The 21,437-nt window shown below is 37.7% G+C and overlaps 1 protein-coding gene and 1 pseudogene across 8 annotated transcripts in view; one reads left to right on the top strand and one right to left on the bottom strand.

The window, feature by feature from the left end:
* Slc44a5 (solute carrier family 44 member 5) overlaps window positions 1–21,437 on the top strand; it is a 339,417-nt gene that overhangs the window by 191,871 nt on the left and 126,109 nt on the right. For all 8 annotated transcript variants that reach the window (XM_078026504.1, XM_078026502.1, XM_078026500.1 and 5 more), the window contains one exon: window positions 15,753–15,801. In XM_078026504.1, coding sequence (XP_077882630.1) covers window positions 15,753–15,801 — 49 coding nt within the window. The remainder of the gene's footprint in view (window positions 1–15,752; window positions 15,802–21,437) is intronic.
* Window positions 2,603–3,630, bottom strand: LOC101973167 (large ribosomal subunit protein uL18 pseudogene; annotated as a pseudogene).

The following is a 21,437-nucleotide window of genomic DNA, read 5'->3' as shown; positions in this document are numbered from 1 at the left end:
CTATATGACGAACAGTATATAGTCTCATGTATAGCAGTATATGAGACCTTTGTTAGGGAAGTAACTTGTTACAATTACAAAGGCTGCAGTTGTAATCAAGAGCAGATTCCCTGAAATGGTTGATTCGCTGAATGGATGAAGCCTCCAAACCCAAATGATGAGAGTTTCTGAAATAATATTGTTATTCTATTTTGGACTTATTTGGCTTTCTGTTTGGAAAATGTAGACTTTTATTTTCCTACGTGTGTGTGTGTGTGTGTGTGTGTGTGTGTGTGTGTGTGTGTGTGTGAGAGAGAGAGAGAGAGAGAGAGAGAGAGAGAGAGAGAGAGAGAGAGAAACTCTACTTTTTGATGGATGTTTAATTTTTTTGAATTGTTGGCTATTACAAATGATGCTACCATGAAAGTTCTATGTGTATCTTTATGCACATGTGTAGAAGTTTGGGGCATATATTTAAGAGTGAAATTGTTCTGTCTTAGAATCAGATCTTGATGAGCTTTTTCAAAATATTTCCACTAATTTTTGTTCTTATTAGTAGTGAAGAAGAGTTCCCTTTAATTCACAAATTTGTCAACGTATAATTATCAAGATTTTTAATTTTTTGCACATCACTGTTGGCATATAGTGGTTTTCCTTTGTGGTATTAAGTTACATCTTCCTAATTATAGAGACCCAGTACTACTAAGTTATTTATTGAACATGTGGACTTTCTCCTGTGAAGTCCTTTGCTTTTAAAATATGCTCTTTTTAAAACTAGGAGCTATTTATATATTTTGTATATTAGCAATTCAAAAATACAGGTATTGCAAGCATCCTTTATGGTTATCCTGTCCCTTCCTTTATTGAATCTTTACATGAACAAAATTTCTTATTTTTATTGTAAGTAAGTTCATTATTCATTATCTTTTTTGGAAAATGTTAGAATTTCAGACTGCAGTGGGAGACTCTCAGAACCACTACTCCTGGCGTGCTGCATGCCAAGTCCCATACTCGAGAGAGGGTGCTTCTTGTGGAGTGGGAAACATCTGGATATTTGGTGCTGCTTTCCTGTAATTTAGAACATCTACTGTGTAATAGCAGGAAGAAATTGTGTAATAGCAGGAAGAAAGCCTGATGTTTCCATGCCTGATGTGAAACACCGTCCTCCTGTCTCCCTAACAAAAAGATGCAGTTTTAACTGCTATCTTTTTTTCCCCCTTAATGAATCCTCCTTCTGAGGCCAAAGAGGTTTTGTAATTTTACCTTTCACTTTCAGCCTTTCTGTCTGGAATTAATTTTTGTGTCTAATGAAAAATAGGGGCTTCAAGTTTAACATTTTTCCATAAAGGTATCTATTGTACCATTACCATTTATTAAATAGAAAGTACAATTATAGATCTTTTTGTCCATTTGATTCTAGTATTTGCCAAATTTATACTGAAACATACTGAAAGTGTATCAAAATCTCTACTATGAATAAAAATGTCTTTTTCCTCCTTATATTTCTATATATTTTCTTTTACATTTTATTAAGTTCATAATTAAAATTATTGCATCTTTCCTGGTTGATTGAAACTTGCAATGATTCTCTGTTGCTAGTACTGTGTTTTACTATCATTTCTGTTTAGCAACCTACAATGCTTTTATGTTTGTAGTTTATTTGTACTTTTCTCATATTTATACTTTTGCTTCTATTTTTCTGCTCTTATTTTTGGAGACACATATAGCATATACTTGCATTTTGCTTTTTTTTTCCAGTTCGACAAGTTTTATCTTTTACAGGTACTTTTTGTTCATTTATATTTAATATAATAGTCAATAGGATTGAGTTTATATATGCCCAAGTCTGAGCAGACTGCCTCAACAAAATCCATATGGCTTAAACAACAGAAGAACTGGGTGGCTGAAAAATCTGAGATAAAGGTGCTTGCAAATTGGGTTTCTGTTGAGTGTCCTCTTTGGGGCTTAAGAATGATCATCTAGCCGTATCCTCATATGGCAGATAACTGGTTTCTTTTTCTTTTTTAAGGCCATAATCCCATCAAGGGATTCCACTTTGATGATCTCATCTGTACAATACAATCTCAGAACCCTTTCAAATATCTTCACTGTGGGGGTGAAGGCTTCAATGTACCAGTTTAGGAGAAACACAGCATTCAGTCCATGCAGTGAACATCACCTGTGTGGTGTTTCCAGATGCCCTTACTGTTCTGTGTTTTAGATGATTTTGATGGCCTTATTCTCCACAATACAAATAAATAAATAAATAAATAAAAAGCCTATATTGCATCAACTCTTGGATTACGTTTTATTATTGACATAATTTTCTCTTGTTTTATTTAATCCTATAAGCCTTTATTATTATTGGTTTATATAGTCAGCGATAATTCTGTATTTCCTCTTTAATCAAACATCTTCCATCTGGCCTGCTTTTTCTTCTCTCAGAAATATTTGATCAAAATTTTCTAGTGAGGGTCTGCTGATGGCAAACAACTTCTTTTTTGTTTGTTTGTTTGTTTTTCTTGAAATTATCTTTACTTCACCCTTTCCCTTGGACATATTGCCACTCATATAGAATCCTATGTTGGCAGTTTATTTATTTATTTATTTATTTATTTATTTATTTTTTGCTGGTTCAATAAGTTTATTATCTGTATCTGAAAAAACTTCATAGAAAAACTGTTGTTTGGTTTAGCTCTCAGCAGCCCGTTCCTGAGCTCTGAGGAAGCTTGCCTTCTTTTGAGCTACCCGATCTTTCTTCTGGGCAAGGGACATTTTAGGACAGTTCCACCTCTTCTTTTTAACTTCTCTCTTGGGCTTTTTCTCATAGACTGGATTCTCTCGTATAGCAGAATGAGCTTTCTTATACATTTCCTCCATGTCAGGGGTAACGTTGTTCTTTATATACTGAGAAAATTGTTTCTTGTAAGCATCTTCATCTTCTTCCATTAGATAGCGCATGTAATCTGCAGCATTCTGACCCATAATGTGCTTCTGATGTACTTCTGCATTGAACTCCTTGCTTTCAGAATCATAACCAGGGAATCGTTTGGTACTATGGGGGATAGACAAGCCTCCATCCACAGCTCCCTTCAGGGCCCCAAAAACTTTATTGCCAGTTGTAGTTCTAGCAAGGCCTGCATCCAAATAGCAGGTGAAGGCACCAGGTTGACCATCAATGCTTTCCACATTGTATTCATCTCCAGTCACCTCCACTTGGCCTTCATAAATCTTGTCCATACCAAACCTATTGAGAAGCCTTCGGGCCAGCAGCAGGCCTGTACAATATGCTGCAGCATAATTTGTTAGGCCAACTTTCACACCATATTTTGGTAGTTCATGTGCATATGCCGCAGACTATCATATCCCCTTCTATACGGGCATAAGCAATCTGGCAAATGATATCTCTGTTAGTTACACGAACTATCATCCTGTATTTGGGTGTGTTGTACTTATTTTTGTCCTGGATCACCAAGCGTTTCCGAGCATAGTAATCAGTTTTGCCCTCTCGTCGTCTTCTAAATTTCACTTGGTATCTCTTAAAGTAAGCCTTATTCTTCACAACTTTAACAAACCCCATCCTGCGGAACAGAGACCCAGGCCCGCGGATCCACACAGACCTGCAGGCCCAACAGCGCTACAGGGGAGAAAAGCCAGTTTATTTATTTTTGTTGTTATCTTTTTCATTGCTTATCCCCATTATCTCTGATTTTTCCGTTTGATGATATGATTTGGTGTATGTTGAAACTTCTCACTCCATCCTCAGTGTAGCACTATTTAATATTTTCCATTCCTCTGTTTCTCTGTGATGAATTCTAAGTAATCTATTTTGAATTACATTCTAGTTTGCCAATTGTCTTCTGCTCTATGTAATTGGGTGTCAGACTTATACACAGAGCTATACACTTCATTTATTGTGGTTTTCACTTCCAGATTCAACTGGCTTCATTTTTAAATCTGCTGGATAATTTTATAGTGTTTCATATTTATTTTCAAGTTCGTATTTTATTTCTAAAAAACAGTAAACATTTTTATTTGGTAATCCGGAACTAGTATTTTAAATGTCTGAAGACTTTATGGGTTTGTTTCCGTTTGATGATTATCTAGTTCTTTCAAGTTGTTTTGTTTCGTTATGTAATTTGTGTGTGTGTGTGTGTGTGTGTGTGTGTGTGTGTGTGTGTGTGTGTGTGTGAGAGAGAGAGAGAGAGAGAGAGAGAGAGCGAGCAGCGCTATCATAGGGGCAGCCAGCACTTCACCAGGGTAGATTCCTGCTCAGGAGGTGTGAGCTGCCTGAGAAATAGAAAGTCTGAAAGAATTAGAAAGAAATAGAGACAGAGCCAGAAATTAGATATAAAAGGGAGCTCCTGAGAGGTCTTCCAGTCCTGTTAGGAGCTGGAACTGAACTACTAATAAAAGGCTCTGGTTCTCTATTTAAGAGGAAGTAAGTACATCAAAGGCAGGGCTAAGGTTTCTGTGGGAGGAGTCTTGCTTCCTAGTGTGGCAGGGGTTTTGCAGCAAACAAGTTGATTGGCATCGTGGCAAGCCACACCCATCTCTGAGAGGCTGTGTGCTGTGTGGCTCCAGTGGGTCACCCCATCTCTGATGCAGTGCTGAACTTTTGGCAGAGCTAGGTAGGAAGCTCCATGAACCAGGCATGCTCTGTCTTTGGTGCTCCCTTCTCCTGTTAAGTCCATAGATCTCTCTTAGGCTATGTTGGCTTTAGTAGTATTCTCTCTGGGTTCTCACTTTCATTAGATTTTGGGCTGATATTTTGCCTCTATTTTGTCAGCTTCTTTCAGGTGCTTTAAAGAACACATTCTTAAAGCTTTATATCTATACTTTTTGTTTTTGTTGGGGGGAGAAAGAGAAAGAAATGTTTCTACCGTATTTTTCAGAATGAGAGAAATCCCTTGTTTTGAGTACTAGATTTTCCTTCTTGAATCTTTTTTTCCCTCTTTAAAATTTATAGAGAATATTAAAAAAATGAATCCAAAGTTTTTCTTTTAACAATGAACTCATATTATGTTTATTTAGTCTCTATGGAAAAATCTAAAATAAAAAAATAAACATGAACATTTGATCAAAATAAACATGAACATTTCTGCCTCACGTATGCTCCATAGAATTACCAGTATAAAGTCCAGGCAAGACATTGACTTCATTCAAAGAGATATAGGACTCTAGAAGGGAGTGGTTAAACTCTCAGACATTCCAAGTGATTGTCTTGTTCTATAACCCATACATCACCACCACCCTGAGCCGTGGGTCTCTCTTCCTTTCACTCTTTTAGAACTACTCAAGGTGAGTCATGCAATAGGTTGTGTTTGTCCATCTTCTCTGCTGTTTTCCCTATTTATAATTCTAGGGCTGTCCTGACCCATTGGTGAGACACTATTATTTACCACAAACTTTCCTCAATTATACCATAGATAGAGGCATCCACACGGTACAGAATCTAATAGTGTACTCCACCTATAATTTTTATTTTTTGGAACGTGGTGCACTGTGCATAGAAATTATGGGCAAATACATGTTTTCTTTCCTATACTGCAGGGTTTTTTTTTCCAGCAATTATTGTCTTCCATCTTCTTGAGTTGTGGCAAAAATCAGAGTTGATAAGCAGTTTAATTTTGTTCTCATCAATAACCTGTGGATGATATGAGGAAGCAGGGGAAAAGGGTTCTCTAGCTACCAAACTGCTTTATGTACTGTGATAAATTGTCAATTTCTTGCTATTTTTCTACAGTAGTGTTTACTCTTAAGTTTAATGGAAAGTTTTTTTCTCAATTATAACTGTAAAGACAATTTTCTCCTTCCCTGCCAAAGTTAATTTTGTATTTATGTAATGGTGAAAACTATCATTTTCCTCAGCCTGTAGTCAATTTTCTGTGCTATTTCCCGAACTTGGTAAATGGAAAGGCAAGGTGAAGTCACTAATTTTTATATGAATGAGTAAATATGCTGTTCATTTTCCATCACTGGTTGTGAAATTGTTCTTGTATTTCTTAGGAGGTAGGGAGAAAGGGTCTTGTGTAATAATGAAGTACATACCCAATGAAAATAAGGAATTACTCCAATGTAATTAGAGTATGTGATAGGTCATTTTTTGAATGCCTCATGTTGAGCAATAAAATACAAATATGGCTAGAAAGAAATATTTAAAAACCCAAGCGGATAACCTTCAAACTCAATTCATGTTCTTGTTTGCTTCCAGATTCTCTTTTTAAATCAATATTGATCCAGAATTTTATTTATTTTGAGAAGATGTATGATTATCCAATAATTCATGACTCTTCCATAGCACAAATTCACTGATTTGTCACAGTGGTCAAGAAAAATCATTTTTTCAAAAGTGCATTTCCAATGCCCCCAAATGTGTATCCTTCAGTGCTGCCTATAAAATCAGTTTATTAAGAAGAAGCCTGAGTGCTTTATATGTGCTTTCTTTTAACTGCTCTGTGAAATCAGAAGCTGTTCCTTTTAGGTATTATTTCTAAGGTTATAAATGAATTGTGATTTGTGATTTGTGTTCATATAGGGCAAATTATTTCAAACAGTGATACAGACCATTTAAGAACCACCCTTGTAATTAAAAACTCTTTCTTAAAACAGGAGATTTGACATTCTTGATATAATACAGAGTGATTTACCATCCTTATACATTTAGAACGTTATTCATATTGCGATAAAACAACCATCATAAGATTATTATGCCACTGAATTATTTGGATTGAAGTCAGTGCTGAAGGCCTCTCATTTGCATTTCCATTAATCTTATCATGTCCACTGTGGGGTCATGTTTCTGCCTGAGATGAGTTCCTGGAACGTGTATATTTTCCGCAAGAGGTATTGTCAACGTTAGGTGATGAAGTATGGTGCCATGCCCTCTCTTTCACCCCCACCAAATATATTCTTCTGTAATGCTTCTGGAATGTCTTCATCCCCTTTCACTGCTATAGCCTCAGTCACCACCCATAATCGAATGTCTTAAATATCTCTGCAATCTCCTGGTTGGTTTATCTGCTTTAACTTTCCTATTTCCTTTGCATCTTGCAGATATATAAACACATGACATTGTACTATTTTTCAGAAGACCTGAGGGGCATAGTGAATCCTGCACCAGCTCCTGATAACAAACCTGATTCCTGTGAATCACCTAAGCATGCACTATTGTCCAGCTTTCCCGCATGACATATTCTCTTCTCTAAACATGCTTAAAATTCCTCTTTTCCAAAAAAATTATACCATAAATATTATACCTGGATTTGCCATTGAAACTTTTCTAAAATTATTGTCACTAATAGCCAACATGTCAATTCAATCAAAGTTGGGTTGTATTGATTCTACTCTGATCTACTTTGGTTATTAAGGTAACATATATTTTATAATTCCCATGTATGATAGTCTCACCTGAAGGCAGAATTGGTTTTTTCTTCTCTCTACTATCATTTTATGGATCACAGAATAGAAGTTTGGAGAGGAAAAAAAGTAATTCTCCCAAGAACATATAGCTGGTGGGTGATAGAGATGGCATTTGATACCAGGTAATTTGATATCTAGTTTTTACTCACCAGTATGGGTTATTTCCATCCCTTATTTCCTGTGTTAACTCCTACTGATCTTGAAATTACAAATTGAATGCTGATTTAGTGTTGGTGATGGGGGAGTGATTTTTCACATCAGTGTAATTCTAGGAGTCTATTATCTTGCCTCTAATCCAAATGGAAATCTATCTAAAATCATTATCGGGTGATTGTCAAGATCGAGCCCCTCTTTGTATTTTCATAACCTAAATTAAAGAGATGAGAGTTCAAACTAATATTGACATTCTTTAAAAATATATCTTATAAATATTTGTGGAGTGCCTATTATGTATACACAAGGCATTAATGTAGGCAATAGGAATAGTACAATATCTAAAGTCTAGTTTCTGCACTGAAGGAGCTATTTATTAATTCATTAAGAGACGTGGTCATTCTCATTAGTTTTGTGATAATGAATTACTATAAACTTGTGGCTTAAAATAACACAAATTACTTATTATATTATTAGGGTGGTCAAAAACCCAAAATCCATTTCAATGAGCCAAGATCATTGGCATTGGCAGGGTGTGTTCCCTTTTAGAGGCTCAGGGTGGGGACAGGGGATCCATTTGCTTTCTTTTCCAGCTTCTAGAGGCTACTGCTTATGCTTCTTCCATCACAAAGCCAGCAATGGCTGGTGCAGTTTTTGTACATCACATCACTCTGACCTTGTTTTTCTTGTCCCATTTCCTTCTTTTTCCTGTTTCCTTCTTCCCCGTTATAAGGACCCTTGTGATGACATTGGGTTCATGCAGCTAATGTTCCATAATTGAATCACTTTCCCTGTGTAAAGTAGCATATTCCTAGATTCTAGGGATTAAGATGTGGACCTCTTTGGGAGACCATTATGTCCACCAAAGCCTGTAAACCAATGCCTTTGATGCAGTGTGTTAAATACAACAATGCAAAGAATAAAAGTATGTGTGTCTGAGAGATGAAAGGAATCATTTGCTGCCTTGAGATGGGCTGAACTAAAGGGTCTCAGCATTGGTCTCCAACCATGTTGGGTTCTACCCACTAGGATAGTGGCCAGTAGAATGTCACTCCTTATCCTTCTTGATGATGACTGGAGAAATTGTGAGGGGAAGTCTAGACTTTGTTAAACCATTGCCAGGTGAACAAGAAGAGGGGAAATCATATTAACAGAATTAACAGGCTCTACCAAACACCTGACGTGGGGAAGGAAATGGGCAGTGCAGAATTGCTAGAATGGTTTGAAGTGAGTGGAATAAGAGATGGGTCACGTCATGAAGAGCCATGTGCGTTGGTGTTTTGGGTTGAAAAAAGGGAACCTCATCCTCTAAGAAATGACAAGAAATATGGTTTTCATCCTTTGTTGAGACTTAGAAGGAAAGGGAATCCCTCTCTAGATGAATGACTGACCCCTTTTATAGACACAATAGACGTATCTGGAAAATAAAGTAAAACAAGTATTTAATTATTCACAGTTCTCCACTGGCTATTGTTGAATATTAAAGCAAATTTGAATTTTGTACTATTCCACTCTTACATGCTTTTTAGGGGGTTATCTGACTTGCTTGCTCATAATGGGTCTCTTTGGTCCTAGAGCACATACTTATGTTAGTTCTCCTTTCACTTTCTGAATCATATTAGGTTAGCCAAATGAAAATGTTCCTGAAGGAACAAAACTAAACGTTTTAGAATTTTTATTTTTATACTGATCAGTGGTAGAAACAAATTTCTTTTTTTAAAAAAAGTATCTGTATAAGCATGACTGGCTACTTTATCTTCCCATGTGTTTTCAGATGAACCATGTGAAATCTTCACCAGAGAATGAATTAATTACCTGGACTATTTCCTTAATCTTTGTGAATTATTTCTAGTATAAGGAAATTGCATTGAATGAGCACAATGCAAACTGTTAACTACAATAACAAATCTGTGGCTGTCTCTAATAAATGCTTTTCAGTAATTCTATTGTCCTAATAATTTTGGTGCTCAAAAAGTCAAATAAGATTAAGATGCTTATAAAATATTATCTAATTTTAGTTTATTTTCATTTTCTTTAAATGAGAAATATGAAGTATGTTCAACTAGCTAAGCCATCTGACAGTGAGGCATTGTGGCTCTTTAGTCAGCCTCTCAGGCTATTTATTCCAGAGATGCAATTACAGCCTGTGAGGGACCCTGTAAAAGCACTGCCCTATATTGATTTGCAGGAAATAAAAAAATTTGCATCACAATACAAATTCTGCCAGCACATGAGGGCAGAGTGAAGTCATAACTTTCCAGCTGTCTTACTGCATGGAATCAGCTAAATCTTATCATCTGAGTGTGGTTTCTTTGTATTTTCAAAGAAAATATAAGGGAGCCAGCATTTCCCATCAGAATGTACCCGCTTTTCAGGCAGCTTGGACAATGGCATTCCACTTACACTGCAATCTGCTTTTTCACTTGGTGAGGCACATATCACATCCAAACTGGAAGCTGGCCTAAGTACCTATAAACTAGTTTCACCTATCTTTAATGTAAAAAGCAGATAATTACAAGATCTATATGTTGTTAACCCCTTTCAATTTGTCCTGTCTCCCCACTCATCTGTGGAATTACTTTAAGATCCTCAACGAGATTCAACATGGGCTTTGGAGTCAGCCTGTCTGCCTTCCAATCCTACCGTCCCCTCTTGTTAGGTGAGTCGACGAGCTCACCCTTCTCTGCCTCAAACCCTCAGTGGTAAAATGTCATGATAATAATGGCATACTTCACAGAATTATTGGGAATCAGGGCTGTTGTACAGCTCGGCCGAAGGAAGTTTCCGTGGCATTCCATGTGAACCTGTGCAGGATAGTAGACCCTGGTAGGAATAAACATTCACTATTCAGGGGCACTTGACCACTGAGCCACATCCTCAGCCCTATTTTGTATTTTATTTAGAGACAAGATTTCACTAACTTGCTTAGCACCTCGCTTTTGCTGAGGCTGGCTTGGAACTCACAATACTCCTACTTTAGCCTCCTGAACTGCTGGGTTTACAGGCATGCACCGCCAAACCCAGCTTGAGTGTTCTATGTGACTTACCACGACTTTGACTTTGCCTTTTATTCCTAATTACAGTGTTTCCCATCATATACATCATGTTGGCCTGCCTTTCTCTTCCTTTGCTCCCTTAGGATTGGTCTGCTGTGTAGAGCTAGAATTCGTGACTGCGTATAGGTTATGAGGTTATGAAATTCAGCTTAGGGGAGCCCCAAACTGCTCTGCCTCAGAATCATGTGGTAGGACATTTAAAGTTTCAGATTCCCAGGCTTACACCAGATCTACAGAATGGGAGCATTCAATGTGTGTGTGTGTGTGTGTGTGTGTGTGTGTGTGTGTGTGTGTGTATGTGTGTGTGTGGTGGGGATGTTGGAAAATGATGCTCCCAAAGTTTTTGAGGCACTTTAACTATTCAGGCTCATATATTATCATGATTTAAGAACAGGGACCTAGGATGAGGAATAATACTGGTGTTCAAAGTCAAAGTGAAAGAGCTCAGTCAAAAAGTGTATTCAGAAGAAGGGCAGAAAGTGCTGCCGCAGCTTGTGTCAGTCAGGAGCTTGTGAATCCTGCTCATCTGTGACCCCTCTGTGCTCCGTGGTACTCTCTGTGTGTTTGTATCACAATTCTTCCCACACAGTGTTGACATTATGTCTTAAGTTTATATTTCTTACTCAGCCTTGAGATTCATAAAGGAGACTCAGACTGCAGATTTCATCCTCATATCCCTACTATCTGTTCATGGCAAGGATAAAATAAATGTTGTTAAAATAAATTGTTCCCACCTGTGGTGGTGCATGTTTGTAATCACAGCAACTCAAGAGGCTGAGGCAGGAGGATCACAAGTTAGAGCCAGCCTTAGCAACTTAACAAGACCCTAAGCAACTTACAAGACCCTGTCTCAAAATAAAGAATAAAAAGATCTGGGGATGTGGTTTAGTGGGTAAGCACCCCTAGGTTGCTGGTACCAACACACACACACACACACACACACACACACACACACACTTATTTAAATGGAAATCAAGAAAAGAGAGAGTGAATAATCAGTAGGCTATTTGGTTGCACATACTCAATTTGAATTAGAAATAAGAAAAGAGAGAGAGGTTGGGGGTATAGCACTTGTGTAGCATGCATAAGACCCTGTGCTTGATCTGTAGCACCATAAAAGAAGCCAAAATAAAAAAGAAAAGAAAGAAACAAAATTCAGTATAAGGCCTATAGCATAGTTCATGTATCTTACAGAACTCAACCGTGGACCTTAGGTGGAAACTAGACCAAGAAGCTAAAGGCCACCAGGAATTCCATCTCTTCTGCTCTTGTACATTTTCTTCAGTAATTTCTTTCCCCAAACCAGATTTCTCTGCACCTCTGGCCTTCAGGATTTATATTTTATAGCTCCCATCTCCTACTGAGTATAATTTCCTGTCCTAACTCTACAATCCTGGTCCAGCATGAGTCCAGTGTCCAAACCAGATCTAGGTGTCCATGACCAGGCTTCAGGCACAAGTGAGAAGAATTACTGCAAGAGACCCAGCTCTGTGTACTGGGAGCACAGAGGAGGAGTTAGACATCTCTACAATTACCTGTCACATTTGGCAGAGTCAGACATGTAATCTGAACAAGAGAAGCTGATGATGTGTCAGAAGTTAGCACTGGTGTAGGGACTCTGTCTCAAATAGCTGTTTTCACATACTTTCCCTTGGACGCAGAATTGCAGGGCACGACACTGGCATCAGCTTGCCTACAATAGACTGGGCAGTATATGGATCTCAGGTGGCTCATTTATCAGCTGTGTGATATGGACATGTTCCTTGCCCTTTCTATGCCCCATTTTTTACATCTGTGAGTCTAATAATAATTTCTAACCTACTTACACAATAAGATTATTTTGACGCAGTAAACAAAATAATACATATAAAGCAAGCAGGACAGTGTTTCGTCCTTTTGGCTAAAACCATGTTAAATACTATTGTTATTGTCATTTTAATATGATCCTAAAACTAACAGATACTGAGGCTCTTTGTGGAGTTTGTCTCTTTTTAAGATAAAAGTTTTAGGGTTTCCAAATATCTCAAGATTTGATTTCTTTTCAAGGCTTTGATTTAACTTAACTCCAGTTGATTGAACATTCCATTGGATGTCACTTCAGACTCAAGGGAATCAAAACCCATCCATGATTTTTTTTTCCTTAAAATCACTTTTCAAATTCTTCCACTTGCTGTTTTAATAGCACAAACTTTTCCTCAAAACTGGATAAGAAACCAGGAATGATGGAGAATTAGTTTCCAGAGGATCTGTAGTCACTTGATTTGGGCATATCTTTGACTTCTCTGTTTCTAACCCTTGGTCTCACCATTCTTCAGGTTCTATTTATCTTTTTCATGTAACTTCAGGAGAAATAATAAGCATTTATAGGGACTTAGGAAGTGCCAGAGAGATTCTAAGCACGCTTATAGGTGTTAGTTAATTTAGTTGTCATAACAGCCCAATGGGACACATACTATTATCATTCCTGTTTACAAATATGGAAACCAAGACATCAGAAGTGAAATGACTTTCTAAGGGCACCTGCTAGTGGACAGCAGTGAGCAGGCAGCCTCACCACAGAGCCCTTACTCCTGGGCCCTAAGTCACATTGTTGCTTTTGATGAACCTTGAATCTCTTTCCATTACCTCACCACAACTTGAGCAGTGACTCACATGACTTCACAGCCGTAATAAATAGATTGCTTCTTATGCCCTTAGATTGTGCTCCTTATAATACAACATGCAGGTTGTTATGAGATTGCTTTTAAACACTGCTTCTACCATGTCGTTACTTTGTTCAAAAATCTTTCTGGGCTCCCTGTAGCCTGTGATGTATGAAATAAATTCCATTCCTGGTTTGTTTGTTTTGGTGCCAGGGACTGAACCCAGGGCCTTGCACATGCTAGACAAAGGCTCTACCCGCTGAGCTACACTCCCGGCCCCCTCATCCCTGTTTGTTTGTTTGTTTTGGGCTGTATGTAATCTGGTCCCACACCTTCTACTCAGTTTTATTTTGCTATCTTCCTACCCTATTATCCATCACCTCAGTCACGTTGCTCTTTTCACCAACCCCATAAACACATACACACTCCCGCCTCTGTGACTTTATTCATTTCTCCAGGTCTAAACTTTACTTGTCCATCTAAAATATTGTGGCTCTATGAATCTTTCCTTGACAGAATGTGGCCTTTTCTTCCCTGTGACTCTCCTAACACGGACTTTGAACCCTTCCTGTGATATCATATTCTGCTTTTTATTGTAATTAGTTGTGTAATTTTTTCTTTTCTCTCCGTGTTGGCTTGTTGAAGACAGAAAGTGATGCTCAGCAGTGCCTTTTTTCACATGGAGCTCATAGCAAATGGTCAATAAATAGTGATAATCAGTATAATGGAATTCTTGTTTTATTAATCCAGAATGTTTCTCTTTTCCCTTTTTGTTCCAGTCTTTTACAAAAACCTAACTCTCAAACGAAGCTTTCTTGACTTTTCTAGTCTTTGAAGAGAAATGTACATTTTCAGACATCTCATAATACTGAGGTTTGTTACCACATCTTGGTCTATTCCTGTGGCTATAACAAAATACCTTAGGCTGGGTAACTTATACACAACAGAAATTTTCTTCTAGATCTGGAGGCTGGGAAGTCTAAGATCAAGGCCCTGGCAGATTTTGTATCTGATTGCTTTGCTTACAACATGACGTTTTCTTGCTGTGTCTTCACATAGTGGAAGATGGTTAAGAGGAGGAACACTGTGTGCCAACTTTGCAGAAGAGATGACCAGAAGGCTTTCTGGATCCTTTTTCATGACAGTGTTACTTCCATTCACGAGGGTGAAGGGTGAAGCCCTCATGGCTTAATCACTTCCCAATAGGCCCCACTTCTTAAAACTGTCATTGGGAATTCTGAACACAGATTTTGGAGGAGCACAAACATTCAAACTATAGCAACATAAAATATAGTACTTTGTTAATTGTTTTACATGGCGTGTTCTTGGTTCAAGTATTGCTACACATAGCCTGGTATATAGAGATTCTCAAGAAATATTTATTCAAAGAATCAATATGTCAGTCTTGCTAACTAATTATAAGGTCTCTAAGATAGGATCATGCCTAATGTACATTCCCCATATCCTCAGAGCTCGCCTCATACAATATTCACTTACTGCGTGGCTCTTGGATTTCCATTGCAAATCTGTCCTTCGTTTGCTGATGCTCTGTTCTTAGTGTGATGACTCTGAAGAGGCCTCTGCGTTCTCTGGCTTAATTTCTCCACTTAGCACAGGCAAGGGCAGGTTGCTGATAACAGAGATCTTTTTCCCAATTCCTTTTAAAGTCCTGTCCTCAATTCTGGACCAACCTTTCTTACAGTGACAAACTCCTACAACACATGGTGCAAGTGCTTGCAAGGAAAAGCCAGGGCTGGGGATTGCAAATGTAGATATTTAACCAGGAGAGATTTTTCAGAGCTTGTTTCTGTTATTTGTTCTAGCATATGTGCCAAGAAAAAAAAAAAAGGTATTCTGAAAGAACCTATACTGATGAGAGTGTTATGTTACAATCCTGATGTAATAATAAATGACTAGGGTATCTTCCCAAATAGCATGAAGTCTTCCAGTAGATTTTTAAAAATCGATTAAAAATAGCATTCATATAATAATAATTTTATGTATTATTCAGCCAATATGGTAGAAACCAACAGGAACTAGCATTGGACCTTCTTGGAGGAAAGCTTAATCTATTGATTGCTGAGAGCACAGGGGAAGCTGGGATAAGTAGACTCCTCACATTACACTGTGCACCTTGCAAGTCCTCAGGAACACTAAGCAGTAGTAAATGCTTTGAAGGTCAGAAGGGCTTCAAGTTTTGCTACCTTGGATCCACTCTTCAGGGTTGGTATTCAATACAGTGAGAGGATATCTTCACAGGTGTGTGGAACATGGTCCTTACCCACTTTTCCTAGTATTGCTTCTAGATGGAGAAAGAAAAAGAAACTGACAACTTCAATCAAAGTACTCCTGACATTTCACTGGATCAAAAGAAGAGCTCCACATTGCCCAGAGCAGTGGATTAGCCAAGATGTAGAGCCATGTTTATTAATGTTTTGTGTTTATTTACTTGCCATATCACTGGCTTATATGCTTAAAAAGTTCTTTGTTTTAAATGCAGGTGAATCAAAGTCATCTGAGCCAGAATTCAGGAGGCCTGTTGTCGAGAGGTAAGCAGTTGTTTTCCAGTGAATGTATTTTTCTTTTTAACAAACACAGAAAGCTTACTTTGGGTATACCATTTTCCAGTCAATGGAGAATTGTATCTGTTGTGAGATGGAAATGACTTATTTCTGCCTAAATGTCAACTTATTTTATATGGGAAAATACAGACAATAAATCTTCCCATGGGTCATGAATAACTTTTCTCCTCTTCAGCAAAGAACTGCCTTAAGTTATCAGACCAAGAATTTGTATTTCTCAAAAGAAGAAGCAAAAAAACAAAGACAAAAAAAATGCTTTCTGAGATTTAACCATCTTGTGGTGAAGAGAACATATTCAAGTAGTTGTTTTATGCACCTGTGTACTCTGTGACTCATTGTTGCAAATGCCAAGTTGCTATGCCAACTTCTTCTTCCATGCCGTGGGTTTGTGTCACTCAGCTTCCAAAAGCAGAGTGCTGTCTTGGAGACCATCATTTACCAATATAGCATGTACACTTTAGGACACTTTAAAATGCTTCAAGAGAAATATGTACTCAACTCAGCTGGTGCTCCCCCTCCTCCAAGGTTGTATATAGCATTTTAAAATTAGCCATTCCTAGTCCTCTTATTTATTTTTACCCTTTACTCTCAGGCTTCTTGCTAATCAAAAGAGGATTTGTGGGATGGAATGGCTAAATAGGAAGTGAATAGGATGCTGTTGGTAGCTGTTTTAGCTTTGATTTTGATTTTTGGCAGTCATATGTCATAATAAACAGTGATGTGCAGTAATGATCAGCATGCTCATTTGCACTTGCCAGTCAATAGCATGCACACGAGCATTGACTATTATGTGCCTGTGATATGCCAGCTTTAAACAGATGTGTATTCAGTTTATTCTAATTCTGAAAAAAAGCCAAATCATTCAACAGTACACTTAGAACATAGATGCCTTCTTTAGAAGGAGTCTGAAATCTCTTTTGTTCTCTCTCTGGTAATACTGAGTACATTTTTTTTTTTTTTTGGTCTATTGTCCATACAGCTTCATTCAATGTGGCGGTTTCTTTTGCTGTAGTTGCATTTATTTTACAATGACTAATTTGTGAGGACTGAATGTAGCCTATTGTCCTCAAGGGACTTCTAGATGTAATTGAGATTCAACACTAATAATTAAATAAATGAGCTGCCACATTTTGAGAGAGGAAACACAGATCACAGGTATATCTTTTCTAACCATAGAGAAAGCAGTGGAGTTAGGCCTCACTGATCTTACATAGGAAAGTTGAGATCTCACTGTCTTCTGCTCTTGTCATGTGCCACATGATGATATTTTAATCAATAAGGGACACACACTACAGTGATCCTATAAGATTATAATATATCCAAAAAGTTCCAATCACCTAGTCATAGTTGTCATAATGTCCCAGTGCAATTGCTCACATGTTTGTGCTGATGCTGGAGCAAACATTTTAAGATACATTTAAACACACAAACACTCACTTTTATGTTACAGTTGTCTATGGTGTTGGGTACAGTACCATGTTGTACAGGTTTGTAGCCCAGAAGTGATACATACATGACATGTATACCACATAGCTTAAGTGTATAGAAGGCTATACCATCCAGGTTTGTGAAAGTGCACTATGGTATTCATACAATGCTAAAATAGCCTAACAACACATTTCTCAGAACAGATCCCTGTTATTAAGCAATATCCATCGCTATATTAGGTATTTAATGATGGAACCAGTAGTCCGGTACATCCTATACAACTGTGATGGTCACTGTGAGGAAAGTAATTTATTTTCACCTCAGGCCTTTCTGGATACCCCAAGGACCACCCAGACCTGAAAAGGTGAAATGGTCATTCTGTGGGCATACCTCCCCCACCTCTAATCAAAGAACAGGGGAACCGTATCCCAAAGCCACAGGGCCATGACTATAGGAAGACACAGCAGGCCCATTTGTAACTCTTTCAGGTAGCAGGGCTCTAGAGTGCTTTAACTAGGAATATAATTGGGACATTAATGTATGATATATGATATGTCAAGATCAATTTAATGTTTTGAGCAACTAATAAATTTCTGACATTTTAAAAAAAAGAACAAATAAGAGGGGTTGGGGGAGGTTGCTCAGTGATATACTTATGCTTGCCCTGGGTAGAAACCTAGGTAAAAAGAAAACAAACAGATTAGAAACCCCCAGGTCTCTGTATTGTCTCTCCCAGCAGAGCCAGACATAATATCATCTTGTGCTTTGTTGGTATTTTCATGAGAGATCCAGAGCCTTATGGCTGTTCTGCAAACTCTTCCTGCACTCATGTCAGTCTACCATGCTCCATTCACCTCTTTGGGTCACACAGACAGCATTTTGTTCCCATCCCCTAAGAATTGAGTGTGTGGGAGCTATTGACCCATGATATAAAAAAAAAAAACTGATGTTGATAATTTAAAGTTTTCCCAGCCCCTTTTGTAAAAGTAGGTCTCTAGGCCCCATGCTTCATCTTCTGTATTCACCAGAATCAGTGTTGGATTGATGTGGTTAGAATGAAAGGGGAGTTCAGCACTATTCTTTGTAGTACATTAGAGGGTGGGAATGAATACACAGAGAAAAACTAAGAAATAAAAACTCTTTGATAAAATGATATATGAGAAATTTCTCTAGTAATTTAAAAGTAAGAAATTTTTTTTAGTTAGTGGAAATTTGGTGTACTTTCTTCTGTTAGATAAGGAGAAATGTGTAATCCACAGTTTCTCTTTTTGCACTGACTTGTAGAAAACCCACTGGTACATTTAATTTCAATGCCAGCAACTGTATTAGCCTTTGAGCCAAGAATCTCTTTTCAGGACTTTGAATTTCTATTTCTATTTTAATAATTCTATTGCATCCAGGTGTGCTAAATCATTTCATTTAAGACCCCTTTTGGGAAGAGGCAACATACATATAGATAGGTATATAGAAAGGAAAGCCTTGTAGGTTACCCTGGTACCTCTTTTCCTTTATCCACAAGACAGATGAAGAGCCCATGAGCTGCACTTGTCAAATGATAGGGTTCACAATACTGAAAATAACTATTATAATACAAGGTAGAAAAACTATCTGACATTTGATAAGATGCATTTATTTTTACCCGAGGCATTGATGAGGTTGAAAATTTACTAACAGGAAAAGGTTCAAGGAGAGAGTGAAGAGCCATTGCTAGGGATGTTGTAGTGGGGATTCATTCACATAAAGGAGATGGACGGAATGACCTTCAGGTCCTTTTTGATCCTGAGTCTCCATGGTTCTGTGATTGGATTCTCAATGCCCACTCACAAAAGGAAGGCTTCAGCTTCAGGCCTCAATGATGAGCACATAAAGACTGTGTCGACTCCCATCACATCTCTTGGGATTTCAAAGTGCTGTCATCAAGGAGACATCTCAAATTATTGTGATAACACGGTATTGTCTCCTAAGATTATGTAGTTCTTGTATCTGCTTGTTGTTGAAATAATTGGTATGAAGCCTGCATCTGTAAAGGGGACTTAATATATAAAGGTTACATTATTATAGAAAAATATGAGGAAAATGTTATAGGAAAAAAATCACATGACATTCAAGAAAAAAAATTTTTAAAATAGCCCCATGTTGTAAAAATGTCTGAAAGAGATTGCAAACCATTTTGATTTGAAAAATAGACTGAAATATAAAACCTGTATCTATAGAACTTCCTTTGAAAACTTTTTTAAATTCTCAAAATGTAGAAGGAAATGAATGGAAATAAAAATAAATAAATGCCCTGCATGGCTAATTCTTCAGAATGTAAATGTAAATTGAAGAAGTGCTCTAATCCTGACATTTATACTCCTCACTCAGAGTGGAGCACGTGGCCTAATGTGGTCTATTATTTATCAGTGAAATGTTTTTCTACAGGAAAGTGTTGACTAACACACTTCTTTAATATTCCTAGCCTGTCTCTTTTATTCCCCATGTGGAAAATTGTTATTTTTTTCCATTTTTGCATTTTAAAATGTCACTACCTACAAATCATTCCTGATGGTGAAGATAATCAACCTCAGAGCTTCACAAACACCTTTAAATCAAGGTATTTGAAGGAAAATATTCCTAACTGTGTGCTTCTTATGTGCTAGACACTTTTCTAAGAACTAGGGAACAAACATGAACTAAGCTAATTTCCTGCCTATGGTGCTTGCATCCAGCAGGAGAGGCAGGTAATTCTGTGGTATTTTGGTTGATTTTTTTTTTTCACTACCGAGACTAAAAGATCTGACCAGAACAATTTTAGAGGAGGAAAAATTTATTTGGGGGCTCACAATTTCAGAGGTCTCAATCCATACAGAGCAGGCTCCATTCTTTGGGGCTGATGGAGGTGAGGCAGGACATCACAGGAGAAGAGGATGGTGGAGGGAAGTGGCTTATGCAATGATCAGGAAGTAGAGAGAGACTCCACTCACCATATACAAAATATATACCCCAAAGGCACACCCCCAATGATCCAACTTCTCCAGCTATACTCCACCCACCTCAGTTACCACTCAGTTAATCCCCATCACTACCTACATATTATTGGGCTAAGGTTCTCATAACCCAATCATTTCTTCTCTAAATCTTCTTGCATTGTCTCACACGTGCGCTTTTGGGGGATACCTCACATCCAAACCATAACTACTAGGATCCTATTATTATTACCGAAGCTACACAAACACATGGTGGCATCATCTCTCTCCGTCTCAGCACTGATCCTCATGCCTCCCACCACTCACACTTAGGCCTACTGGGTTCTCTGCTTATACCAGACCATTTCCTGGACAAGCATTTCAGGCCTGTGTACTTTGCTGCGTGCAGTAGAGTCTTCTTGGAATGTAGGTTATAGCCTACTTTTAGCTAATCTCATCTAGGCCAATACTTTAAATATTTTCTATACATCAGCAGCTCCCAGTCCTATAGTTCTGCAATGACCTTTCAGTTCATCTTGTATTTTTTTTGTATCCAAATATTTGGCATCTCTCCTTAGATTAATAGTACTTATTCAAATTTAACTTGGTCAAACAGAAGTCTTGATTTCTACTCTCAAGGTTCTACAGCTCCTCCCAGACTTTTTAATTTTAGAAAATGACTCTGATATTCACCATGTGTCATTTAGGCCACAGGCCTTTCATTTCCTCTTGTTTTTTCCTCATATCTCATTGGAAAGTCTTGTTGGCCTGGTTTCAATATATATATATATATATATATATATATATATATATATATATATATATATATATCTCCAAGTTCCATGCTTCTCCATTTTTTCTCCTATCACCCTTAATCATGACACTGCTGCAATGGATTCGAGAAGGGTCGCCCTTTTTGCACTCCTGGTTTCCTTTCTTTCCTTTCTTGGCTCCATTCTCCATCCATATCAGACCCCTCTCCTACTTATGTAATAATTTCAAGAGCTTCCCATTACACTTGGCTTAAAAGTTGAACTTACCAGGTATTATATGGGTCCCTTCTCTCTAACTCACTGATTTGATCACCTACCCTTTTCTTTTACCCTTTGATTGTAGCCATACTTCTTTCTGTTTCTTGGCCATTCTAAACATGTGTTTGTCATAGGGACTTTACATTTGTAGTTTTTCTGCCTGAAATGCTTTGCTCCCAGACCTTTACATGGATAATTT

This window comes from Ictidomys tridecemlineatus, chromosome 11, assembly GCF_052094955.1.
Source record: "Ictidomys tridecemlineatus isolate mIctTri1 chromosome 11, mIctTri1.hap1, whole genome shotgun sequence".
Classification (NCBI taxonomy): domain Eukaryota; kingdom Metazoa; phylum Chordata; class Mammalia; order Rodentia; family Sciuridae; genus Ictidomys; species Ictidomys tridecemlineatus.
The sequence above is the reverse complement of the archived record's forward strand: the minus strand, read 5'-3'. Positions and strand labels throughout refer to the sequence as shown.